The sequence below is a fragment of the Cebus imitator genome, unplaced genomic scaffold (genome assembly GCF_001604975.1).
Source record: "Cebus imitator isolate Cc_AM_T3 unplaced genomic scaffold, Cebus_imitator-1.0 Scaffold13, whole genome shotgun sequence".
Lineage (NCBI taxonomy): Eukaryota > Metazoa > Chordata > Mammalia > Primates > Cebidae > Cebus > Cebus imitator.
Genome location: NW_016107328.1, coordinates 924,970 through 945,584, shown reverse-complemented (window position 1 = coordinate 945,584; position 20,615 = coordinate 924,970). Strand labels below are relative to the sequence as shown.

General features: G+C 36.8%; 1 protein-coding gene across 9 annotated transcripts in view; it reads left to right on the top strand.

Annotated features, from left to right (window-relative positions):
* Positions 1 to 20,615, top strand: part of KHDRBS3 (KH RNA binding domain containing, signal transduction associated 3) — a 200,261-nt gene that overhangs the window by 131,002 nt on the left and 48,644 nt on the right. For all 9 annotated transcript variants that reach the window (XM_017499818.2, XM_017499777.2, XM_017499761.2 and 6 more), the window contains one exon: positions 20,361 to 20,443. In XM_017499818.2, coding sequence (XP_017355307.1) covers positions 20,361 to 20,443 — 83 coding nt within the window. The remainder of the gene's footprint in view (positions 1 to 20,360; positions 20,444 to 20,615) is intronic.

The window sequence follows — 20,615 nt, the reverse complement described above, 5'->3', positions numbered from 1 at the left end:
GCACTCCAGCCTGGGTAACAAGAGCGAGACTCCAAAAAAAAAAAAAAAAAGAATTTCACAACACCTGTATCTCTGAAAAGGGTTTGTCATTTCATTGAAACTCAGAAATGTAATTTTTTAAAAATCTCCTTGGAATGTATCTAGTGATAAAGTTTTGATTTCTATACAATGTGTTTGGCTATCAAGTCAACTCAGGTTACTTTCCATCAATTTTAAAATTTGCTACCTGTGGCCATTATTTCCAGAATAAAAGATGAAAAAAGATCACATCAATGGTTTACTTAAACAAAATGAGGAAAATTCTATTTTTTCAAATCCTGCCACAATAGCTGCATTTTTCAGAAGTATGCATTTCAATCTTTAAAGATACTCAATGATTTTCAGATTATGTGTACTACAAATTTTCTGATACAGTTTTAGGCCCAAGAAAAACTTAGTCAATGGTATCTGTTCTAGATATTTTTAAATGGTTATATTATGCCCATTTTAGAAAATGTACTGCTTTATTAGCCCAAGTGAGAAAATTTAATAATTCACAGGTAGTTCCTTGTAAAATGTCCCTATTGAAATTCATCTGATGTTTCTCAAGGTGAGTTGTTGAAGATACTTGATCATTTATACTGTCATCTGAGCCAACTGTTCTTCATTGGGGTCACTATAACAAAATATGCCCTGAGTGTGCGTCATTGAGATGAACATCTGTTAGCAAATAAATCTGTTTGACTCTGTGATTATTATTACAAAAGTGGTGTATGACACAGTAGCCGTTTGAGTAGATAGGCCAGACATTGGTAACACCAACTGCATCTCTCAGTAATTCTTCTTTCAAGAATGACTCTTAAACAAGACAATTTAACATGGTTAGCTTTTTTCCAAAATGAGGAATACAGATAATGGATTGTTTTTTCAGTCATTTAAGTATTAATTGGGACTGTCCACTCTACTTTTAACTTAGTAAAATTAGATATAATTACATGAACTCCTCATCTCTTTTTGGAGAATAAGAAGTACTTTTTTTCTAAAATGACATTGATTTATTATTTATGTCCAAATGATTAAATAACTGACAAATTAATTAGGATATCCCAGTACACATTCAATGAGAACACTAACAATTTAAAATGTTGGTGTAATTACACACACACAAAAAGCATCCCTGATGTGTCCTGGCAGAGCCTAATTTACATATGAATTTCTGAAGTGAAACCAGTTTTTATAAATTTTTTCAGGGTCAGCATGCAGAAAAAAAAACACAACCTGAATAAATGAATATCCCCCTAACACTCAGTATGATAGTTTTATTTATTATCTCTGAAAGATCTTGTTCATTTCCATTACTTCACCTAAACACTTGCATGTGATTTCTGCTGAAAGGAAAACACTTTTCTCCTTACAGCTGCTCTCAGTACTTCACTCCTGCACTGTATGTGTGGGTTGTTTTCAGTTCTCTGCAGACATCGACTGTGTGTCCTACAGTTTAATTCTGACACCTGGAGTCAGCACAGACCCCGCAGTTAAAGGCCTAGTCCCACTTGAGATGCCAGTCGTAACTGGTGGGCCCCAGGTTACCCACAACTTATGTCTGACTTGGATAGAAATTGGAGATTCCCACAGCCCCTTTCTCATGTTTGATAATTTGTTAGAACGGCTCAGAACTGAGGAAAGTCATTTACTTACTATTGCTAATTTGTTATGAACAGATACAGGTCAGGAACAGTCAGATGGAGGAGATGCATAAAGCAAGGTGTTGAGGAGGGCATGGAAGCTCCATGCCCTCTTCAGGCAGCCACCCTAGCGGCACCTCCATGTCTTCACCCAGCCTGGAGGCGTCCCAAACCCCCTCAGTTGGAGTTTTTAATGGAGGCATCCCCACATAGGCATAATTGATTAAATCATTGGCCATTAGCGATTGACTCTATCTCCAGGCCCCTCTCCTCCCTGGAGATAAGAGGTAGAGCAGTCAGTTTCCACCCTTTAATCACATGGTTGGTTCCCTTGGCAGCCAGCCTCCCCTCTTCTATCCCCAGGGGCTTTCTGGAAGTCATCCTATTGATGTAAACTCTTATGTGATTGAAAAGGACTTGTTATGAATAAAAAAAGGCCCTTCTTTCACCTTTATTGCTCTTGTCACTTAGAGAATTCCAGGGTTTTTAGGAGCTGTGATCCAGGAACTGTGGAAGAAAATGAAAATACACATTTCTTTTTATAGCATAGCATCAAAACTACCAAATCTAAATTTCTAACTCTGATATCATCTCTTCACAGTCCCCTCTCCCTAAATGCCCTATAAGCACTTTGAAAGCTGTGCTGGAGACCAACACAAAGGTTGATCTCTAGCACTGTTTTCTTCCCCAGAGTTCCCTCATTCTTCTCCAGTTTCTTGTTAAGATGAATGGGCCTACCATATAACCAGACTCCCAAGATCTAATTCTTTCATCTTCCTTCTCTGTATTCAAATAGCTACCAAGTCTTTTCACTTGTTCCTCATGAATAGCTGTTTGATTTCATGTTCATCTACATTGTAGTTGGTTTTGTTATGATACTTTCCTTGTTCACTGTTTTATTCCTAGCACCAAGCAAACAGTGGTCACTTAATAAGTACTAGTGTTTTGGATGGATGCATGCACGCACCACAGAGGTTGTCATAGCCTCTTCAGTTGTACCTTTGCTTGTAGTCTTGCTCCAGCCCATTCCTTTCCTTAAATAATGTATTCTTCATACTACTTCCAGTGTGCTTTCTAATATCTAACTTCTGATATGCTACTGCCCTCCACCTGCCCCCATAAGGAAGAGAACTAGTTGAAAATTCTAGAAGGATGTCAGTGTCTTCAGGATAAAGTTGAGACCCCGCTACATTGTGTTTAAGGGCCTTCCTGAGGCCTTCCATCCTCCTGTTGACTGACTAACTGGCTGTCATTTTGCATTCAGTCTATACCAATTGCAGTCCGTTAAACATAGCAGGAACTGTAAACTCTGTTTTCTCGAACTCTTGGCTCTTTTTAAATGTGCTTTCTTGTTTTGTCCATGCCAACTCTCTTTATTATTCATAATCTTCCATCATGGAGCCTTCTGGATCTAATCAAGCATAGTTAGCAGCATCTTTCATGTCCCTTTAACATATTGTATCCTCCTCTGTGTTTACTTACTTGTCCTTGTCCTCAGTAGACTGTGGGATCCTTTAGGGAAGGATCTATGTGTTTGTTTTATCTTAGTTTACCCAGTCTATCACAGGACCTGACATTTTGGAGCTACTAAGTAAATATATGGAGGATGAATAACATGGCCTTTGTCAATGCTAGCTAATTCTGTGTCATGCCATGTGTTATGTATACTATTCAACATACTTAGTGCACTAAAACTAAATATTTTAAACCAGTTTTAGCAAACATAACATGGTCCACTTAGTGAACCATAAATAAATATGAAAGACAATGCAGTTTAATGTAAAGAATATTATTCTGATAGGCAAAATAGTCATACATCACTTAACAATGGGAATATATTCTAAGAAATGCATCAGTAGGCAGTTTCATCATTGTGTGAACACCATAGGGTGTTCTTAGACAAACTGAGATGGTAGTGGGCTCTACCATTTCAGTTTGTCTAAGAACACTCGCCTAGGCAATATGCTTTTGGGTAACAAACCTGAACAGCATGTTACTGTACTGACTACTGTAGAGAGTGTTAACACAATGGGGTTTTTGTGTTTGTAAACATATCTAAACATAGAAAAGATAGAGTAAAAATGTGGCATTATAATCTTATGGCTCCACTGTCCTATATGAGATCTGTAGTGACCAAAATGTCATTATGTGGTGTGTGGCTGTACTTGGTTTCTAACTTCCCTTCTCTTCAGAATTACCATCTGTTGTGTTTTTGTGCCGGCTATTGAACCTTTCTGGGCCTGAATTTACTCTTAACCTGCAAAATATTAATGGTGATACGTAGCTAGAGGTTAGTCCAAATGACGTTCTTATCCTCCTTACCAACTTAAAAACTGCAATGAATTGAGGATTTTTGTGAAAACTTGGTTTCCACTCTCATCCTAAGGGTGATTTAAAAAAAAATTGTTTTTATCAAATAGAAACCTTTCTTTTAAAAAATAAGTTACAGAATAAACACATACATATTTTAATGATGGTAGAAACAAGCTAAAAATGAGTAGCTGTGAGCCTTTTGACTTCTAAAACATCTTGAAAAATATTTTACAAGATGAGATTTTAAAAAATACAGACTTGTCGTCCCTTAAAATGTATAAACTAAAATTGCCTTAGGAATTCTAATCTTACTTTTCTCTAACTCATTTAACTATGATTGCATCAGTTATCTATTCATAGGAAGTATTTATGAGTCACTAATATTTCTTGATATCTCAATGTTGTGTAATCAATTCTAAGCATTTGAGGCTGAGCTGATGGGTTAATCACCTTTAAAAGTAAGTTTGATAGGGCATTTTAAATGTAGTCATACAAGCTCATAAGAATACAAAAGCTCTTTTCTTCAGCAGGTATTTTTTGTGCTTTGATTATGTAACAATAAGGTGTTTATTGAACAGAATGTGGAATCATCCTTAAATCACCTCCTGAGGAATGGTAGTACCTACTTAAGAGAGGCACTAGGTACCTTTCAAAGTCACACAGCCTATTAGGGCAGAGCTAGAATTTAAAGCCTAGTGTTCTGGCTCTGAGCCCATGCTCCAGCACCTGTCAATGTATTCTAAAGGAAAAGCTAATAAATAAATGGGAAAAATTATTTAATCTCTTTGGATATAAAAGTTGTTATACAGAATTTTGAGCAAGCAGTACATGATTAAGGAATAATTGGTTTTACCAATCCTTCTGCAGCTACTGCAGGATATGTTATTTCCTCATAGAACAACTGCCATTGGTTAATTAATCTAGGTTTAAAGAATCAAAGAGATAGTTTTGAATAGGAGCAGAAAACGAAACCTCATGTTGTACGAGCACGCATGCCTTCTGTGTGTGTTCCCCAGCTTCATGACTCACTTAAGGCTCTGAAAGATGAAAGCTGTTTTGAAGAAAACACTGCTGCTACCGTAAATGGTGCCCTCATCTGTACATGGGAATAGACCATTGTTTTCTCCTTTGTGATAAGAATAAACTCTTCTGAAATTATGATGGCTAGAAACATCAATGAAGACCTTTTGGGCAAAGGAAATATATTTTTTAATATACATGTTATTCTTTAATGTGGATTTTATTTAAAGACTCAGTGAAGTCATCCTTCTCACTTTTTGAGAAAGCTAAAGCTCACCTGAAGCTTTAATTATATGACAAGTTTGGGGATTTTTGTACAGATGAGAGTTGTACTGATGGTAAATTTTCTCAGTGCAGTGACTGCTCACATAATTTTTGACAGTTAACTAATCTCAAAACTGCTTCAATTATCTTGTTTTCCATAGTGAGAAATTTAATTAAAATAGAGTACAGATTGTGAAAAGGTTATTTATGAAAATGCATTTTAAATGTGAATTGAAAAGCCTAGGGACACCTTTTTATTTTAGATAAAAAGATGAAGGTTCTATAAGTTTTTATATTCATTTTACCAGAAGCCAGGGTAAGAGCAGTATGCAATTTACTTGAAATGTCTATCAGGAGCCTCACAAGTCAATTGTTTTCCTAAATTGCTTGAAAGGTTGACTTATTTTAGAAATGTAAGACTTTAGGAAATCAGTCCAGATTTAAAATATATGAGTATGGAGGGTTTGTTTTTGTTTTTGTTTTTGTTTTTTTGTTTTTTTTTTCACAACAACAGCAAAAAAACACCTTATTAAGGAAATGGAAAGCTCTAAAATGAAAATGTCATTAAGGCATGGAAAGGAAAATTTGCTGTCATAATTAGGCTTGCCCATCCAAGTGAGTTGAGCTATGATGGTTTTATTTGAGCTGATGTGACAGATGTAACATATCCCTCAGGTGACTTAGGGTGAGACAGGGAAAGGAACTTGTGAACCACTAGATTATTCCTTTGTTATAATGGATTTTCTGCAAGAACCTGCCATGTTAGTTTCATAATTTTCAACCAGCATTCATAGAACACGGGCTCTTCTTTTAAGTAAGTGAGTGTCTAAGAAGGAACATAATTTTGGGAAGGAAAAATAATTTTCCCTGTACCCTCTGAGTTCTTAGCTGGAATGGACCCAAAAGAAAAATAAGTTTTTTGACATGCATATTTTATATATATGTGAGAGATACCCAGGTAATTAGTGAATCTCAAAGACGTGTCTTAGAACTCTGGTTTATATAGCATCTTCAGTAAAGAACAGTACATGTTTGCAGGAATGACTAGAAAGACAAAGGCAAAGGACTGTAAGTTTCTAGGGAGTACAAATTCTGGAAAGGCAAATAATTGGAAGTTTGTTATGTAGATTCCTCTGTTGCCATCTCAGGCTAACAAGGGTCTAGAGGTATCTTGGGGGGCCTCAATGTCTCACTCCTATAATCCCAGCATTTTGGGAGGCTGGGGTGGGAGGATAGCTTGAGACCAGGCATTCAAGACCAGCCTGGACAACGTAGTGAGACCCTGTCTCTAGAAAAAATAAAATAAATTAAGAAAATAAACTTGTTTTCAGTGATCAACCTTTGTCCCTCCTGGTAGAGAGGAGAGGAGGGAAACCTTTGCCTTTATAAATTTATGTCTTGCTTTGATGCAGATATAAGAGGGCAGAGAGCTTTTTTAATCTGATTCTCAATTAGCTTCAGCTCAAAATGATCTTTAAGTTAAAGTGGCATAATTTTGGGGTGGCATGCCTCATCTTCTGCAGTAGCTATCACCCTCACTTTGAATCCTTTCATAATCACCTGTATATTATTTTCCGTTATACTTTAAGTACTCAGTGGTAGCTTGGAGCCATGCCTTTTGATCTATAGGAACCAGTATATAGTATATACTCAATGTTAGATTTCTTTCTTTTTCTTTTTCTTTTTTTTTGGTTGAGACAGGGGTCTTGTTCTGTCACCTAGGCTGGAGTGCAGTGGTGCAGTTACAGCTGACTGCAGTCTCAACCTCCTGGGCTCAAGCGACCTTCCTGCCTCAGCATTCTGAGTAGCTGGCACCCCAAGTGTGTGCCACTGTGCCTGGCTATATATTTTTTTTATTCTTTGTAGAGACAAGGTCTCACTTCTCAAGACTGGTCTAGAACTCCTGGCCTCAAGCAACCCTCCTGCCTCAGCTTCCACAAGTGCTGGGATTACAGTTGTGAGCTACTTTGCCCCGCCTGGATTTCCCAATGCAGAGACGAAACACAATTAAGCTTGAGAATTAGAACACCCCTAATTGACTTCTATACAAAGAATAGGAGAACCAAACAGGATGGAGGGTAATAGGTCTTTACCACAGGAAGGGGATGAGTAGCACTCAGGTAGGAGGAACCAAGAGGGCTCTGCACGAACTCTATGTGATATTTAAAGGCATAGACAAAGGAAAGATCTTAGTATGCTGCAGTCAGCCAGAAGAATTTGGGTGATGGTCCATTATTAATGAGGTTTACTGTCATGTTTATCTTTACATTTTTATTCAGTTTGTTTATAGGTAGAATAGAGTGTGAGGTACGTAACAGGATATGGAATCAGGTCTGTGATGGTTAAAAGTAAACAAAATAAAAAAGCAGTAGAACCACATTGACAGGGTGGGTGACCAAAATAAATAAATACATAAACTAACAGGATATGGAATCAGGTGGTTATAAAAGTAAACAAAATAAAAAAGCAGTAGAACCACATTGTCAGGTTGAGTGACAGAAGTGGAAGGCCAGCTGGCCATCTCGATATGTTCTCATAGTGTGGCATTATCCCGGGGAGTTCACTACAGTACAGAGTCTGGCCCTCAATTTTATACAGAGTAGTACAATACAAAGTCTGTACTGTAGTACAGAGTCTGGCCCACTATGATAGAGTCAGGCAGTATATCATAGTGGTTAAAAGCAAAGCTGGGAGCCAGACTGACTTTCTAATCCTTGCCCTGTCTTTAATTGCTATGTGACCTTACTGAAATTGCTTAACTGTTCTGTGTCTCAGTTCCTAATTCAAAGATGGAAATACTAGTGCTTGTAAGATTAAGTAAATTATCATATGGGAAGTACTTGACATCTGACACATAAAAGATGATATATAAGTTTTTTATTGTTGTTGGCTCAGAAATCTAATTCTTCAGTTTACCAGTGTAGCTCAATCTTTCAGGGAATGCTCTTCTGTATATTGGACATTAATATATAAACATTGTCATATCCAGTACTATTCACATTTGCTGGAATGACTGAAATTAAAAAGATACTTTCAATTGTTGACTGGGATGTGGCACGTTAGGAACTCTGATGCGTTGCTGTGGGAATGTACACTGCTACAGCCACTTTGGAAAAATGTCTGGCACATTTGGCTGTCTGTTAAAGTCAAGCACGTGCCTCCCCTACTAGTCCTGCTTCCGGGTAATTCCTCAGCAGAGATGCGTATGTAGATGCACTGGAAGACTTGTGTAAGAATCTTGTAGGCAAAACCTAGAAAGAAGCAAAATGTCTATCAGCAGTAGAATGGATGAACAAATTATAATATAATCATTTAGTATTTTAAAGCAGTAAGAATAAACCAATTGTTGCTACACACACATCGATGAGTCTCACAAACATAACGCTTAGTGAAAGAAAAACAGCACAAAATAGTAGGTATTCTGGTTTCATTTATAGAAAGGTCGAAGCAGACAAAACTCATTGATGGTGCTGAGAATCAGGATGGTGATTATTTTTGGGGGAAATTGATGATTCAGAGAAAACAAGCATAGCTTCTGGCAACTGTTGATGTTCCATTCTTGATCTGAGCACTGGTTACTCTACTCTACTCCTTCTGTGTAGCTTAGTTGTACACTTGGGGAGAATTCACTAAGCTGTGCACTTAGGATTTGTACCTTTTATGACTTATTTTATGCTTGAATAAAAAGTTTAAAAATATGACCAATTTGTGAATTAAGAGAATTGATAAGACAATAGACCAGATGCTCTCATTTGTAACAGAAGAGCACATCTTCCTTCAAGCAGATCTGTTATTAGACCAAGTGATAATCTGAAGGTTTCTCAGTGAGTCTAAAAGCAGAGCAGTGAATAATCTTAATGCAAATATTATAAAACTCTGATAACCTGTTCTTACATTTTCACTATATAGAAGCTTCTGCACTGTGAATTACATGTGCCTTTTGGTGAGTCAGGAGCCATTTTCCCTTTCCAGTGGGACTAAAGACACTGGCCTTTCTCATCTGGCCCATCATTCCAAGAGGGGCTGTTGTTCTCAAAGAAGAGCACTCAGAAGAATGAATAAATCAGTATAAATCCATGACTAACTGAATGCTCATCCTGTGCCAGGCACTGGGAACACAGTGGTAGACAGGCAGGTGAAGCCCCTGTTCTCATGGAGACTGCATTTCTACTGGGAGACATGGACAGTAAATAATACATATTGGGTATTGATGAAAGTCAGCTTCCAGACTCTTGCTGAGCATGACTACAAAAGGTGAAACAGTCAACAAATTAAAAAAAAAAAAAACAACTTTGAAGGCATGAAAGCTAAAATGGCTAAAAAATAATCATAACTGGGCCAACAGCTTGCAGGAAAATGGAAATGAAAGGCAATTTTCCTCTGAATCACAGAGTATGAAAAATGACTGGTATGACTATTTCCTCAGCTTTCCTAAGAGTGGTACATACTAGTATCATTCTAAATACAGAGGAAAGACATAATTCATTTTACACACAGCAGATGTCTTAGGACGTCAAGATCATTCTCTGGTGGAAGCCTGGTAAGAAATACTGCTATAAGCTTCTGCTGATTTCTAAAGAAGGCAGATGAGAATATGAATTGAGTCTTAAAAGAAATCTAGAGCTTGGAGAAGTTTTAAAAAATGGGGCTTAAGGGTCTACCCAGTTTAGGTGAAGGGATTGATAAATCCCCTGGGCTGGTAGAATGGATCCCAAAGAAGCTATACTTCCAGAGGATGCGTGATGGTCAGCTTCCAATTATAACACTTTTTCGTGGGACTAAGGTTAACCTAGAATTGCTGATTCTCCTATCCTGGAGAAATATAGCAACATAGTACTGACATTATTGTTTTCATGTGTATTTGCATATATTCAATACAAAATTACAGGCATACAAGAAGGTACTATAATAAAGAGCTAAGGAAAACTGTAGAAGCAGACACAATGGATTCAGATAGCAAACATTAACTGTACTCAATTACAATAAGGGAATTAAAAAATAAACTTGATGATTTAAACAAAGAACTGGAGTATATAGAAATATTGACATTTTGTGACTGAGAAGGACCAAAACTGAAAAGAACTACATGGATGGGTTTAGTAGCAGATTAGACAGAGCTGGAAAAGAACTAGTGTGGTGGATGTTAGATCAGCGAAGCATGAAGGTAAGAGACCAGACTGGGTGCAAAGGACCCTGAGCACAAAGTCTCTCATGGCCACCTTACTCATTTAAAGCCCAGAGGTCCCACATGGTCAGGTCCCTGCACCTCTCTCCCGGCTCACTCCACTTTTACTTCTTGTCTTAATGTATTCCTGCTGCTGTAACAAAATTACAATATTAATGAACTATAATAATTAGATGTAATTAGATATCTTAGATGGATAATTTATAAAAGAAATGTATTCTCACAGTTTTGGAGGCTGTGCAGTTCAAGATCAAGGCCCCGACAGATGCAGTGTCTGGAAGGCTTGACTCTGATTCATAGATGGCGCCTCTTGCTGTGTCCCCACAGAGCCGAAGGGCAAAATGGATAGCAGTGACTGGAGGGCCAGGCAGCTCTCTGAAGCCTGTCACGAAGGCATTAAACCAGTTCATGAGAGTAGAGCCTGCATGTCTTACGCACTTCCCAAGAGGCCCAACTTCTGAATTCCACCACAGTGGACATTAATTTTCAACATAAATGTTGGAGGTACACAAACATGCAAACCACAGCACCCCTCTACCTCATGGCCTTTATGCTTGCTGTTTATTCTATCTGAAATGCTCTCCCCTAGTCCCGTAAACTCTGTGTGGCCAGCTCCCTCACCGCTTTCACATTTGTATTCAGAGTCTGTTGATTATAAGGACCTCCCTGGCCTCAGAGTCTAAAGTCTCAAACCTCCCCAAACTCTCATTATCTTACATACTGTATATTTAGATTGGTTTTGTTTCTTTACTTCCCCATGAGGACAAAGTTTTTGTTTTGTTTGTGTTTTTAATGCTATATCCCCAGTGCTCAGCACAGTAACTGACACAGTCGGTGCTCAACAACGTCCGCTTCCCAGACGTTCCCAACAACGTCTGCTCTAGGATAGATGGAAAGATGTCTATAAAAACCTGAAGCATGATGCAAGATTAAATTGGACCCAAGAAAATTTAGCTAGTCCCATTTTCTCCTATTTTTATGGAATTTCTGGTTTAATTTCATTTTCTTTAATTTTTCATTTACACTTAGTTTTCCCTTTACTTGTTTGTAGGATTTCTGACTTAACTTCATTGTTATTTTGGTTTTATTTCACTGTATTTCTCAGCACCTTGACAAATCAAACAAATGCAATTCTATCTCAGCTGGATATGAACTAAGAGAAGACATCCTACGAATGATTGACACAGACATATTTTAAAAGTGTATTCAGATATGGTAGAATGGCAGCTAATCTCGGTCAGTCATTACCTAAAAAACAAAGTAGTTAATGCAAATATTTGCAGGATGGAAATGTAGACCTCACATTTAAGAGAAAGTTTTAAGAATTTATCATACTATAAAAGTCAAATATCTGAATAGCCTTGATTTTTCTCTGTACTAACAGCTTGAGAGTGTTAAAAGGAATAGGTCTTTAACTAAAACAGAACTACCTTTATTAGGTATGAACTCTGCCAAACAATTTTGATAATATATTTTGACTATTCCTCCCATAATCACTGGAAACAACCAGGAGGCATCTTATGATTCCCATTTTGCAAGTTTTTAAATTGGGATTCAGAGAAATTAGCAATTTCCCCAAAGCCACACAGCTAGTAAGTAGCAGAGCGGGAATTTGAACATAGTCATCAGACTCCAAAGACTGATACAAAGACATTTTATTTGTCTAGAAGTCACATAGTATTTTCCTCACAGCCATAAAATTGACAACTGGGCATGTGATTTAATTCTTAAGGGATGTCTTATTTAAATGATTCTTATTTAGAATCATTGGTAATATGGTAATTTTTATCTATATTTATAAAATAATTTGACTTTGTGATTTGCTCACAATCCAATTAATGAGTCTCAGAGGTGGCACTGCATCAACCCGGACACTATTACCCAGAACCCCAGTGAAGATTGAATTTCTGAAAAGACTGTTTCAGTTAATGTTTGTTTTTTAAACTCAAAATAATCATTATAAGACTAAGCTTTTAATACTGTGTTTTATATGAAAACTTTTTACATGTTGAAGTGACCAGTTATTATGCCAGTTAAAGTGAAATGTCAGGTAGCATAATTACGTTCTTTTAAAAAGACTGAAAACTGAAATTGTATTTTAACAATCACTCTTTTGTAAATTCATCTGTTCATTTAAAATGATTTTTCCCAGGTTTAAATGTAACTTTACTTTGGACAGAAATAGAGTTAAATAGGTCATGCTGCTTCCTTTATCCTGGAAAATCTCTTCTTTTCAAAGCAAGATTTCTGTGGTGTTTGGCCGTGTGTCGGTTTGAGTTTTCTAGGTCGGGAATGACAAATGAACACTCTGCCCCTGTATTACAGCACATCTTCCCTTCCTGTAGTCTGGCATCCACCAAACACAGCTCACCTCTGCTAGCTCAATACCGTTTGTAAGCTAAAAAGTTAGACTTGATGAACAAGCAAGTCTTTTTAATGAGGCAAGCATTATTTATGTTTATAATAACATTAATTTCTCATCTATGTTTGTTCACTGTTTTTAATAATGTTCTGACTTTCAATAGTAGAATACAGTGCTCCATAGGCAGTTTTTCTGCTGAGGGCAGGGAATCTAAGACCAATACTTAAAGTTTGACAGAAAATGATATAGGTGAGTTCTTGTCATCAAATTTTACAGTATTTTAATGCACACTACATTTTATTATACAGTATCTCCTCAAGTCACATTCTTCTCAAAGCAGCACTTACTACATTTCCTGCCACTTGTCATTAATTAGCTATTTTCTTCATTTGTTTATTCAACAAACATGACCACATGCCTCCTATGTACTAGACAGTCAGAATACAAGAGAAAAGGCCTGCTTTTCACCCTTAAGGACCTTGCAGACTAGTGAAAGAGAGAGGAGGCAAAGAAATAATTACAGGAGCCGTGAATATACAAGTTATTAGTTATCGTGGACGCACAAAGGAGAGAAGGATAATTCAGCCTGGAGCCTTCTTGTTGGCTCCCCAGAAAGGTGATGTCAGAGGAAATAGCCTGTGTGGGCGGCAGGCAGGTGCTGAAGCACACAGCTCCAAGCAGCAGTGGCAGGCACCGTCCAGGGGTGAGTTGCTAAGGGCAAAACTGAGAGGCTTAGGAATTGTTTTTTTATCTTGTATCTTTATTTATTGTGTAATCTCCCTCTATTGTTCTCAGGATGGAGTAGTGCAGATCGGAGATTTTAAGCAGGGAGGGACAATACAAATGAGGATTTGTAGTCTAGCTGTATAAATTTGGAAGAATGTTTAGATAAGGAAGCATCAGAAAGCTGGGATCAGTTAGGGTCTCTGACTAGTCCAGTTGAAGAATTCGGAATGATTCTAATGAATCTAATAATTCTGAATGAAATGATTCACATTGGGAATGTAGAGAATGGGAGATGGGTGTGAGAGAAATTTAGAGAGATTAAAAATAGACTCATTGGCTAGGTGGAATGACAATGGGATGCTAAAGCAGAAAGCATTGATTTTTACCCAGATAGAAATGCCTTCCTAGGTGTGTGTGGACTGACAGATTCTCACCACAGTGTTAGAGATCGCTTGTATCTCCTGCCCTGCCTCATGCACAAGTACACGGCCTTATATTTAAAGTGCAAAGAAAGGGATAAAACATCTTTGCAGTACATTTTGACAGCATAGGATTGTTTTATGTATGTATGCATGTATTTATTTATTTTTGAGATAAGGTCTTGCTCTGTCATCCAGACTGGAGTGCAATGGCACAGTCTTGGCCCTGCATGGCCTTGGTCTGAAGCCTCTGCCATCCTGGGCTCAAGCAGTCCTTCCACCACAGCCTCTCAAGTAGCTGGGAATACAGGTGCTTACCACCATACCTGGCTAATTTTTGTATATTTTTTAGTGAGGACAAAGTTTCTCCATGTTGCCCAGGATACTGTCAAACTCCTGGGCTCAATCTGCTCACCTCAGCCTCCCAAAGTACTGGGATTAGTAAAGCAGCTTTTTAAAGCTTCTTCCAGATTCCTCTGGAAGGTTGCTTGTAACTTTTTACTCCCAGGTTTCCTCACTTTTGGTCATCTGATGAATGGCTAGAGTCTCTGGAGATGTATGGACCAGCTGAGGAAAACCCAGGAAAGAGGTGAGAGAACTAAGCAGAGAAGGATTTGGCCAGCTTTGCCTCAAGAGGCATTCAATCCAGCAATGTAATGAATATCTTTTGAGTCCTCATTGTGTTCCGGGCACTGATGCGATGGTGTGAAAGATTGAAAAAGACACAATCCATATGCAGAATGGTAGGTGAGGCAAAAAGCAAGGCATACCCTATGCAGTCCAGTAATGGAAGTATATATATTAGGTCCATTGTTGGCATAACAAAGGTGTCATAGACTGTTTTCATGGGACTAAGTTATAACAGAATCGGAAGCTCTCATTTGGGCATCACCTGGAAAAATTTACTAGACAGAGAGGGCAGGCCAGAGACTTATAGGAAACAGCACATGAACTAGAAATAGTCATTGCATTGGAGGCACAGGACACATTGCAGAAAAATGAGGCTGACATGTAGACTGCGGCTAGTCACAATGGGAATGTTCTCTAGAGGCAAATAGGGAAACGTGAGAAATTACATACAAATTTTAAGTATAAAGAAAATCTTTCAGCATTTCTGAGCAGTGCCAGCAGTGAAGTGTAGTAAGCTTCTCATCCCAGGTTTTGGCAAGCTTTTTAAGAGTAGATTCTAAGTTCAGATGTGTGCTTGATCTAAATCTTTGACATCCCCTTTTATATTTTGATTCCACTCAATTATCTGTTGAATTATAACAAATAATGCACTCACTATTTCTTTAAATTTTTATCTTAGCCTCAGAAACATCTGCAGGGGAATTTTGTAATATAAAACTATATAAATAAAAAATGAGCAACCGGTGGTTGAGAACACTGGAAGATAAGCGCATTAGGGAAAAAAGGGAGGCCTGCTAAACCCTCAGATCACCCAGTCCTCAGACAAAAGAACTTAAGGGTTAGAGGCTTTTACCCAGCTCCACCACCCTCTGCTATTCCTCTTTTTAATCATTTCCTGAGTCATTTCTGTATTGGTTAATCCCCCTTCACTGTTGTTATCAGCCAGTGACCTCATCTCTTACCTTGTGATAAAAATAGTAGATGTTCAGCAAGAATTCACTGTGCTCCCTGCCTGGAAACTTAGACTGATTTGCAGTCACACTCAGCTTTTCCTCCTTTTCTGCTGTTGCACTCTGCTTTCATGCTTCCCTGTATGTTTCAAGTGTTGTCCGCTCAGCAAATAACACTTGTCATAATGGAAGTACAAAATATTCACCACCATGGCCAAATCCAACTGTGAAATCATCGTGAATGAAATCTTGTGAAAATGTAAATTTAACCTCCTAAAATCTTCGGAATAAAATTACTAAAGTCAGTAATGCAAAGACCTAAACAATCTGAAAATTCAGATAAATTGCTAGTGTTGTAATAGCTGACAGAATAATTGAGTAAGGAATGGGTGTCATAACTGTAGTATTAAAATAGTATACTGTTTAGAATTCGAATCATTTACAATCTTGATTCTTTATTTGAAGAAGCATATTTTTTTCAAGCTAACAGATTACTGAAGAAACCATGATCTTTGCATTTTGCCAAACTGTGTGCATGATACAGTGACCGAGTTGCGAGTCTTAACCTTCATCTTCACCCTCTCTGTTTCATGCCCACACACCAAGAGGTATTTCATAAACACAGCATGAATGATGTCATTCCATATTCAAATCCTTGTTCCTTAACTTGGTCCTTCATGAACTACTGTATGATTTTCTGAGTCTCCTCTTCTGTTTGTACCTTGTGGTGGAACCACAACAAGCTATTTGATTCTTCGGATGAGCTTAGTTCTTGTCTCTTTCTGTACCTCTGTTGTTTTGCACCTGCTGTTCATTCTGCCTAATTTTAATTTTTAATGACTATTTTAATGGCAACTTCTACTTTTCTGTGATTTGAAACTAATTTCTAGCATTGATACACCTGGGAAATTTTCTTCTACTTTCTCTTTCCTAACGGTCTGTCCCACCTCAGTGCCTACCCTCGACATAGCAGTTGACTTGTAGAATTATAGTTGTCTCTTTAGATGTCTGTCGTCTGTCTCCCACTACACCTATTGTCACCCTGCTTACTAGACTAGGATGCTTATTTTCAACCATGGTGTCTAGCAGAGTGCCAGAAGTGGCGTAGGTGCTAAGTGAAGGTTTAATAGGAATTTTCCTTCCATTAGGAGCCTCCAGCTTCTTTTAATTCATAAGAATTATTTGTAATGTCTGCATTTTGCTAGTTACCTGATAACCAAAGTCATCTCAAAATATTTGTTTATTTGTTTTCTGACAGCTTTCTCTTCCTTGATTGACTATTGGAAGATCATAGTCAAATTAGTAATCTACCTTCAGCTACTATGAAGAATACTTTGACTTGCAAATTATGTTATAATAGTATTTGTGACTTTTATTATCCTCTGCCCTCGTTTAATGACTATCACTTAATATTATGCATTGTCATCAAAATGCCTAACATATAGCTCTTTGACAAATAGTTGCTCTTTTCTAAATGTTTTTTAAATATTAGTGATTATATATAAATTATGTCTTACTCCTACAAAGACAGTACTGTCCCTTCATGTTAACATTTGTTTTACAAAGTTGAAAGCTTTATAGTACCACACTATTTTGATTACTGTAGCTTTATAGTAAATTTTGACCTGGGAAGACTTATGGTCTATCCTGAAGAATGTTCCACGTGCCGTGGAATTAGTATTCTGTTCTTTTTGAGTAGATTTCTCTATAGATGTCTGTTAGAAAAAAAAAATTTTTTTTTTTTGGCCTCAATTTTCTTTTATTTTTTGGCCTTCTTTCTAGGTATTTACTTATTACTGAACAATTGTTGATGAAGTACTCAACTATTATTGTTGAATTATGTTTCTCCCTTTAATTCTGGTAGTTTTTGCTTCATGTATTTTGAAGCTCTTGTTACATATATTTATATATGTGCATGTATATGCATATATATTTATATATATATATGCATAATTGTTTATAATGATTTTACCTTCTTGATGAATTGATCTTTTTATCATTTTTAAAATGTCATTTTTCTCTAATATCAATTTTTGTCTTAAAGTTGCTTTTGTCTAATGTTAGTATTATAGTCACTTTAATACTCTTTTAGTTACTGTTTTCATGGTGTATCTTCTTCCATACTTTTCTTTTAAACCTGTTTTTGTCTTTGAACCTAAAGTTTTTCTCTTGTAAACAGCATGTGGTTGGATCATTTTTCCCATGATGCTAATTTCTGTTTTGTAATAGGTGTGCTTAATCAACTTATACTTAGCGTAATTACCGATAAGGTAGGATTTATACCTGCCTTTTTGCCATTTGTTTTCTACATATTTTTTGTCTTTTTTGTACCTTACTTGCTGCTTTTGTGTTAAATGTTTTCTTTCTTTTTTTAACTGCACTACTTTGTTGTTTCTTTTTCTACATTTTTATGTTTAAATTATTTGCATTTTTCTCAGAATGAAACCAACACAAAACTTTGCTCTTTAATAGCTCCATTCTCTCCACTCATTTTTGTCTTATTACTGCAAATTACTCATGCAAATTACATCTTTATACATTGTATACCCATCAACATGGATTTATAGTTCTTGTATGCATTTGTCTTTTAAATTGGATACAAGGAAAAGAGTTACAAATAAAAAAATATGTTTATACTATCTTTTATGTTTACCTAAGGATTTACCAATGTTCTTTGTTTTTTTCATGTGGATTCAAATGACCTTTTTTTAAAAAATTTCTCTTTCATTTTTGGAAGATAGTTTTGCTGGATAGAGAAATTCTAGTTGACAGTCTTTTTTTTTTACTTCTTTAAAAACTTATTAATATGGCTTCCCATTGTCTTCTGGCCTTTATGGTTTGTGTTAGAAATCACCTGCTAATATTATAAAAATGTCTTACATGTGATAATTTGCTTCTCTCTTGCTGCTTTCAAGATTTTCTCTTTATCTTTGTCTTTCAACAGTTTGACGATAACCATGTCTACGTTTACGTCCCTGCATTTATCCTTTTTGGTGATTATTGAGCTTCTTGGATGTGTAGATTATAGTTTTTCATCGTATTTTGGAAGTTTTCGGCCATTGTTTCTCAAAATGCTCTCTCTGCTCCTTTCTCTGTTTTCCTTTGGGTCTGTCGGTATGTATATGTTGATATGTTTGATGCTGTCCCACAGGTCTCTGATACTGTGCTCATTCATCTTTTTTTCTCTTCTTCAGACTGGATTTTCTCAACTCATCCATCTTCAAGTTGACTAACTTTTTTCTTCATCCCCTTACATCTGCTGATAAGCTTCTTGAATGAATATTTTACTTTAGTTTTTGTACTTTGCATCTTAAGAATTTATTTTGATTCTTTTTAATGTTTTCTGTATCTATATTAATATTTGTTTGATGAGACACTTTTCTTACACTTTAGTTGGTTAGAAAGGGTATTATTTAATTCCTTGACCACACAGCTATACCCTGTATATACCAAAATCCACCCATACTCAAGTTCCATAATCAGCCCTGCAGAACACACATGCTTGAAAAGTTGGTTCTCCATATATATGAGTTTCACATTCTATGAATACTGTATTTTCAATTCATATTTGGTTGAAAAAAATCTGCACATAAGTGAACCCACACAGTTCAAATATGCGTTGTTCAAGTGCCAACTATATTGAAAATAACCAAATTAAAGTCTTTGTCTAAAAGTCCAATGTCTCAGCTTCCTCAGGGACTGTTTTTATTGACTGCTTTTTTTTTCTTCTGTAGGGTCATCCTTTTGTGGGGTTTTTTGCATGTCTCAAATTTTTTGTTGTTGTTGTTTCAAACTGAACGTTTAATGTGTAAACTCTGGAAATCAAATTTTTCCAGTGTTTCCTATTTGTTTTTATTTGTTTAGTGACTTTTCTAAACTAATGTTATAAAGTCTGTATTTTTTGTGTGTTGCTATTGAAGTCTCCTCGGTGTTAGTTTAGTAGTCAGCTAATGATTGGGCAGAGATTTTAGTAAATGCCTGGAAGCTTTCTAATCTTTGCCAAGGCCCTCTGGGTGCATATTGTGACTCATGCTTCACCTGAAGATCAGCCAGAAGAGAGAGCTCAGTGCCCTCTCAGGTCTTTTCTGGGCAGGAATGTGGCACTATGCATTGTCCCAGCCTTCCAGATTGTCAGGAATAATTCAGAGCTTTCCAAGGTCTGTTTTGGACACCTCATTCCCCACTTTTCTTTTGAAGGTTTTTGATTATCCCATTGTTTGTTTAGTTTTTCTTGACTACCTTAGGCTGCAGAAATTTCAAACAATTGGCTCTCATTATTTTCTTCAAATACTCTGAGGAAAAAGGCATTTCACAAGGGGTGAGGTCTGAGTCAGGTCAGATGAAGACAGTTTTTTAGGAATGAGGTTTTGGCAGAACTCCAGCCTTGTTCTGCCCCTTCCAGTGGCATGTAGACTCCTGGTGATTGTGGCTATTGGTTTTCAAGGTTCCTGCACAGCTGGGGAGTGGGGCATGGGAATAAGACCAAGTTATAACAGCACAAAGATCGCTGTTCTTAGCAGGATTCAACTATTTAAAAAAAAAAAAAAAAAGAAAGGCAATGTTTTCTAGAGCTCTGCAGTCTTTTGGTTAATTTCCAGGGTTCTAAAAAACTGACCATTTTTACCAATTTCTCTTTGCTTTTGTAGAGAGACTATTGGGAGGTTCTCCACCATTTTCACTGAAGTCACTCCTATATTTTTCTTTACGCCATAATTAGACATAAAATTAAATGCTAGCTGAATTAATGGAAATTCACTAAAAGCAGAATGCTTCTTTCTCTTTAGAAACTTCTCTGAATATTTCTGTACTTCTCCTGTTATGTTTTAGGACTATGATGATGGATATGGCACTGCTTATGATGAACAGAGTTATGATTCCTATGATAACAGCTATAGCACCCCAGCCCAAAGGTAAGAGTCAGTCTTTATTACAAGACCCCACAAGAGAAACCATTCCCTCACACATTCGTATATTCTGGGAAAAGTATGACAGTCAGCTAGAGAGGGTAATTTGGCTTGCCCTGTTTTAATAATTGTTTAAATGGAGAAGCACTATCTGTTCTAGCAACCAGCATGTATTACC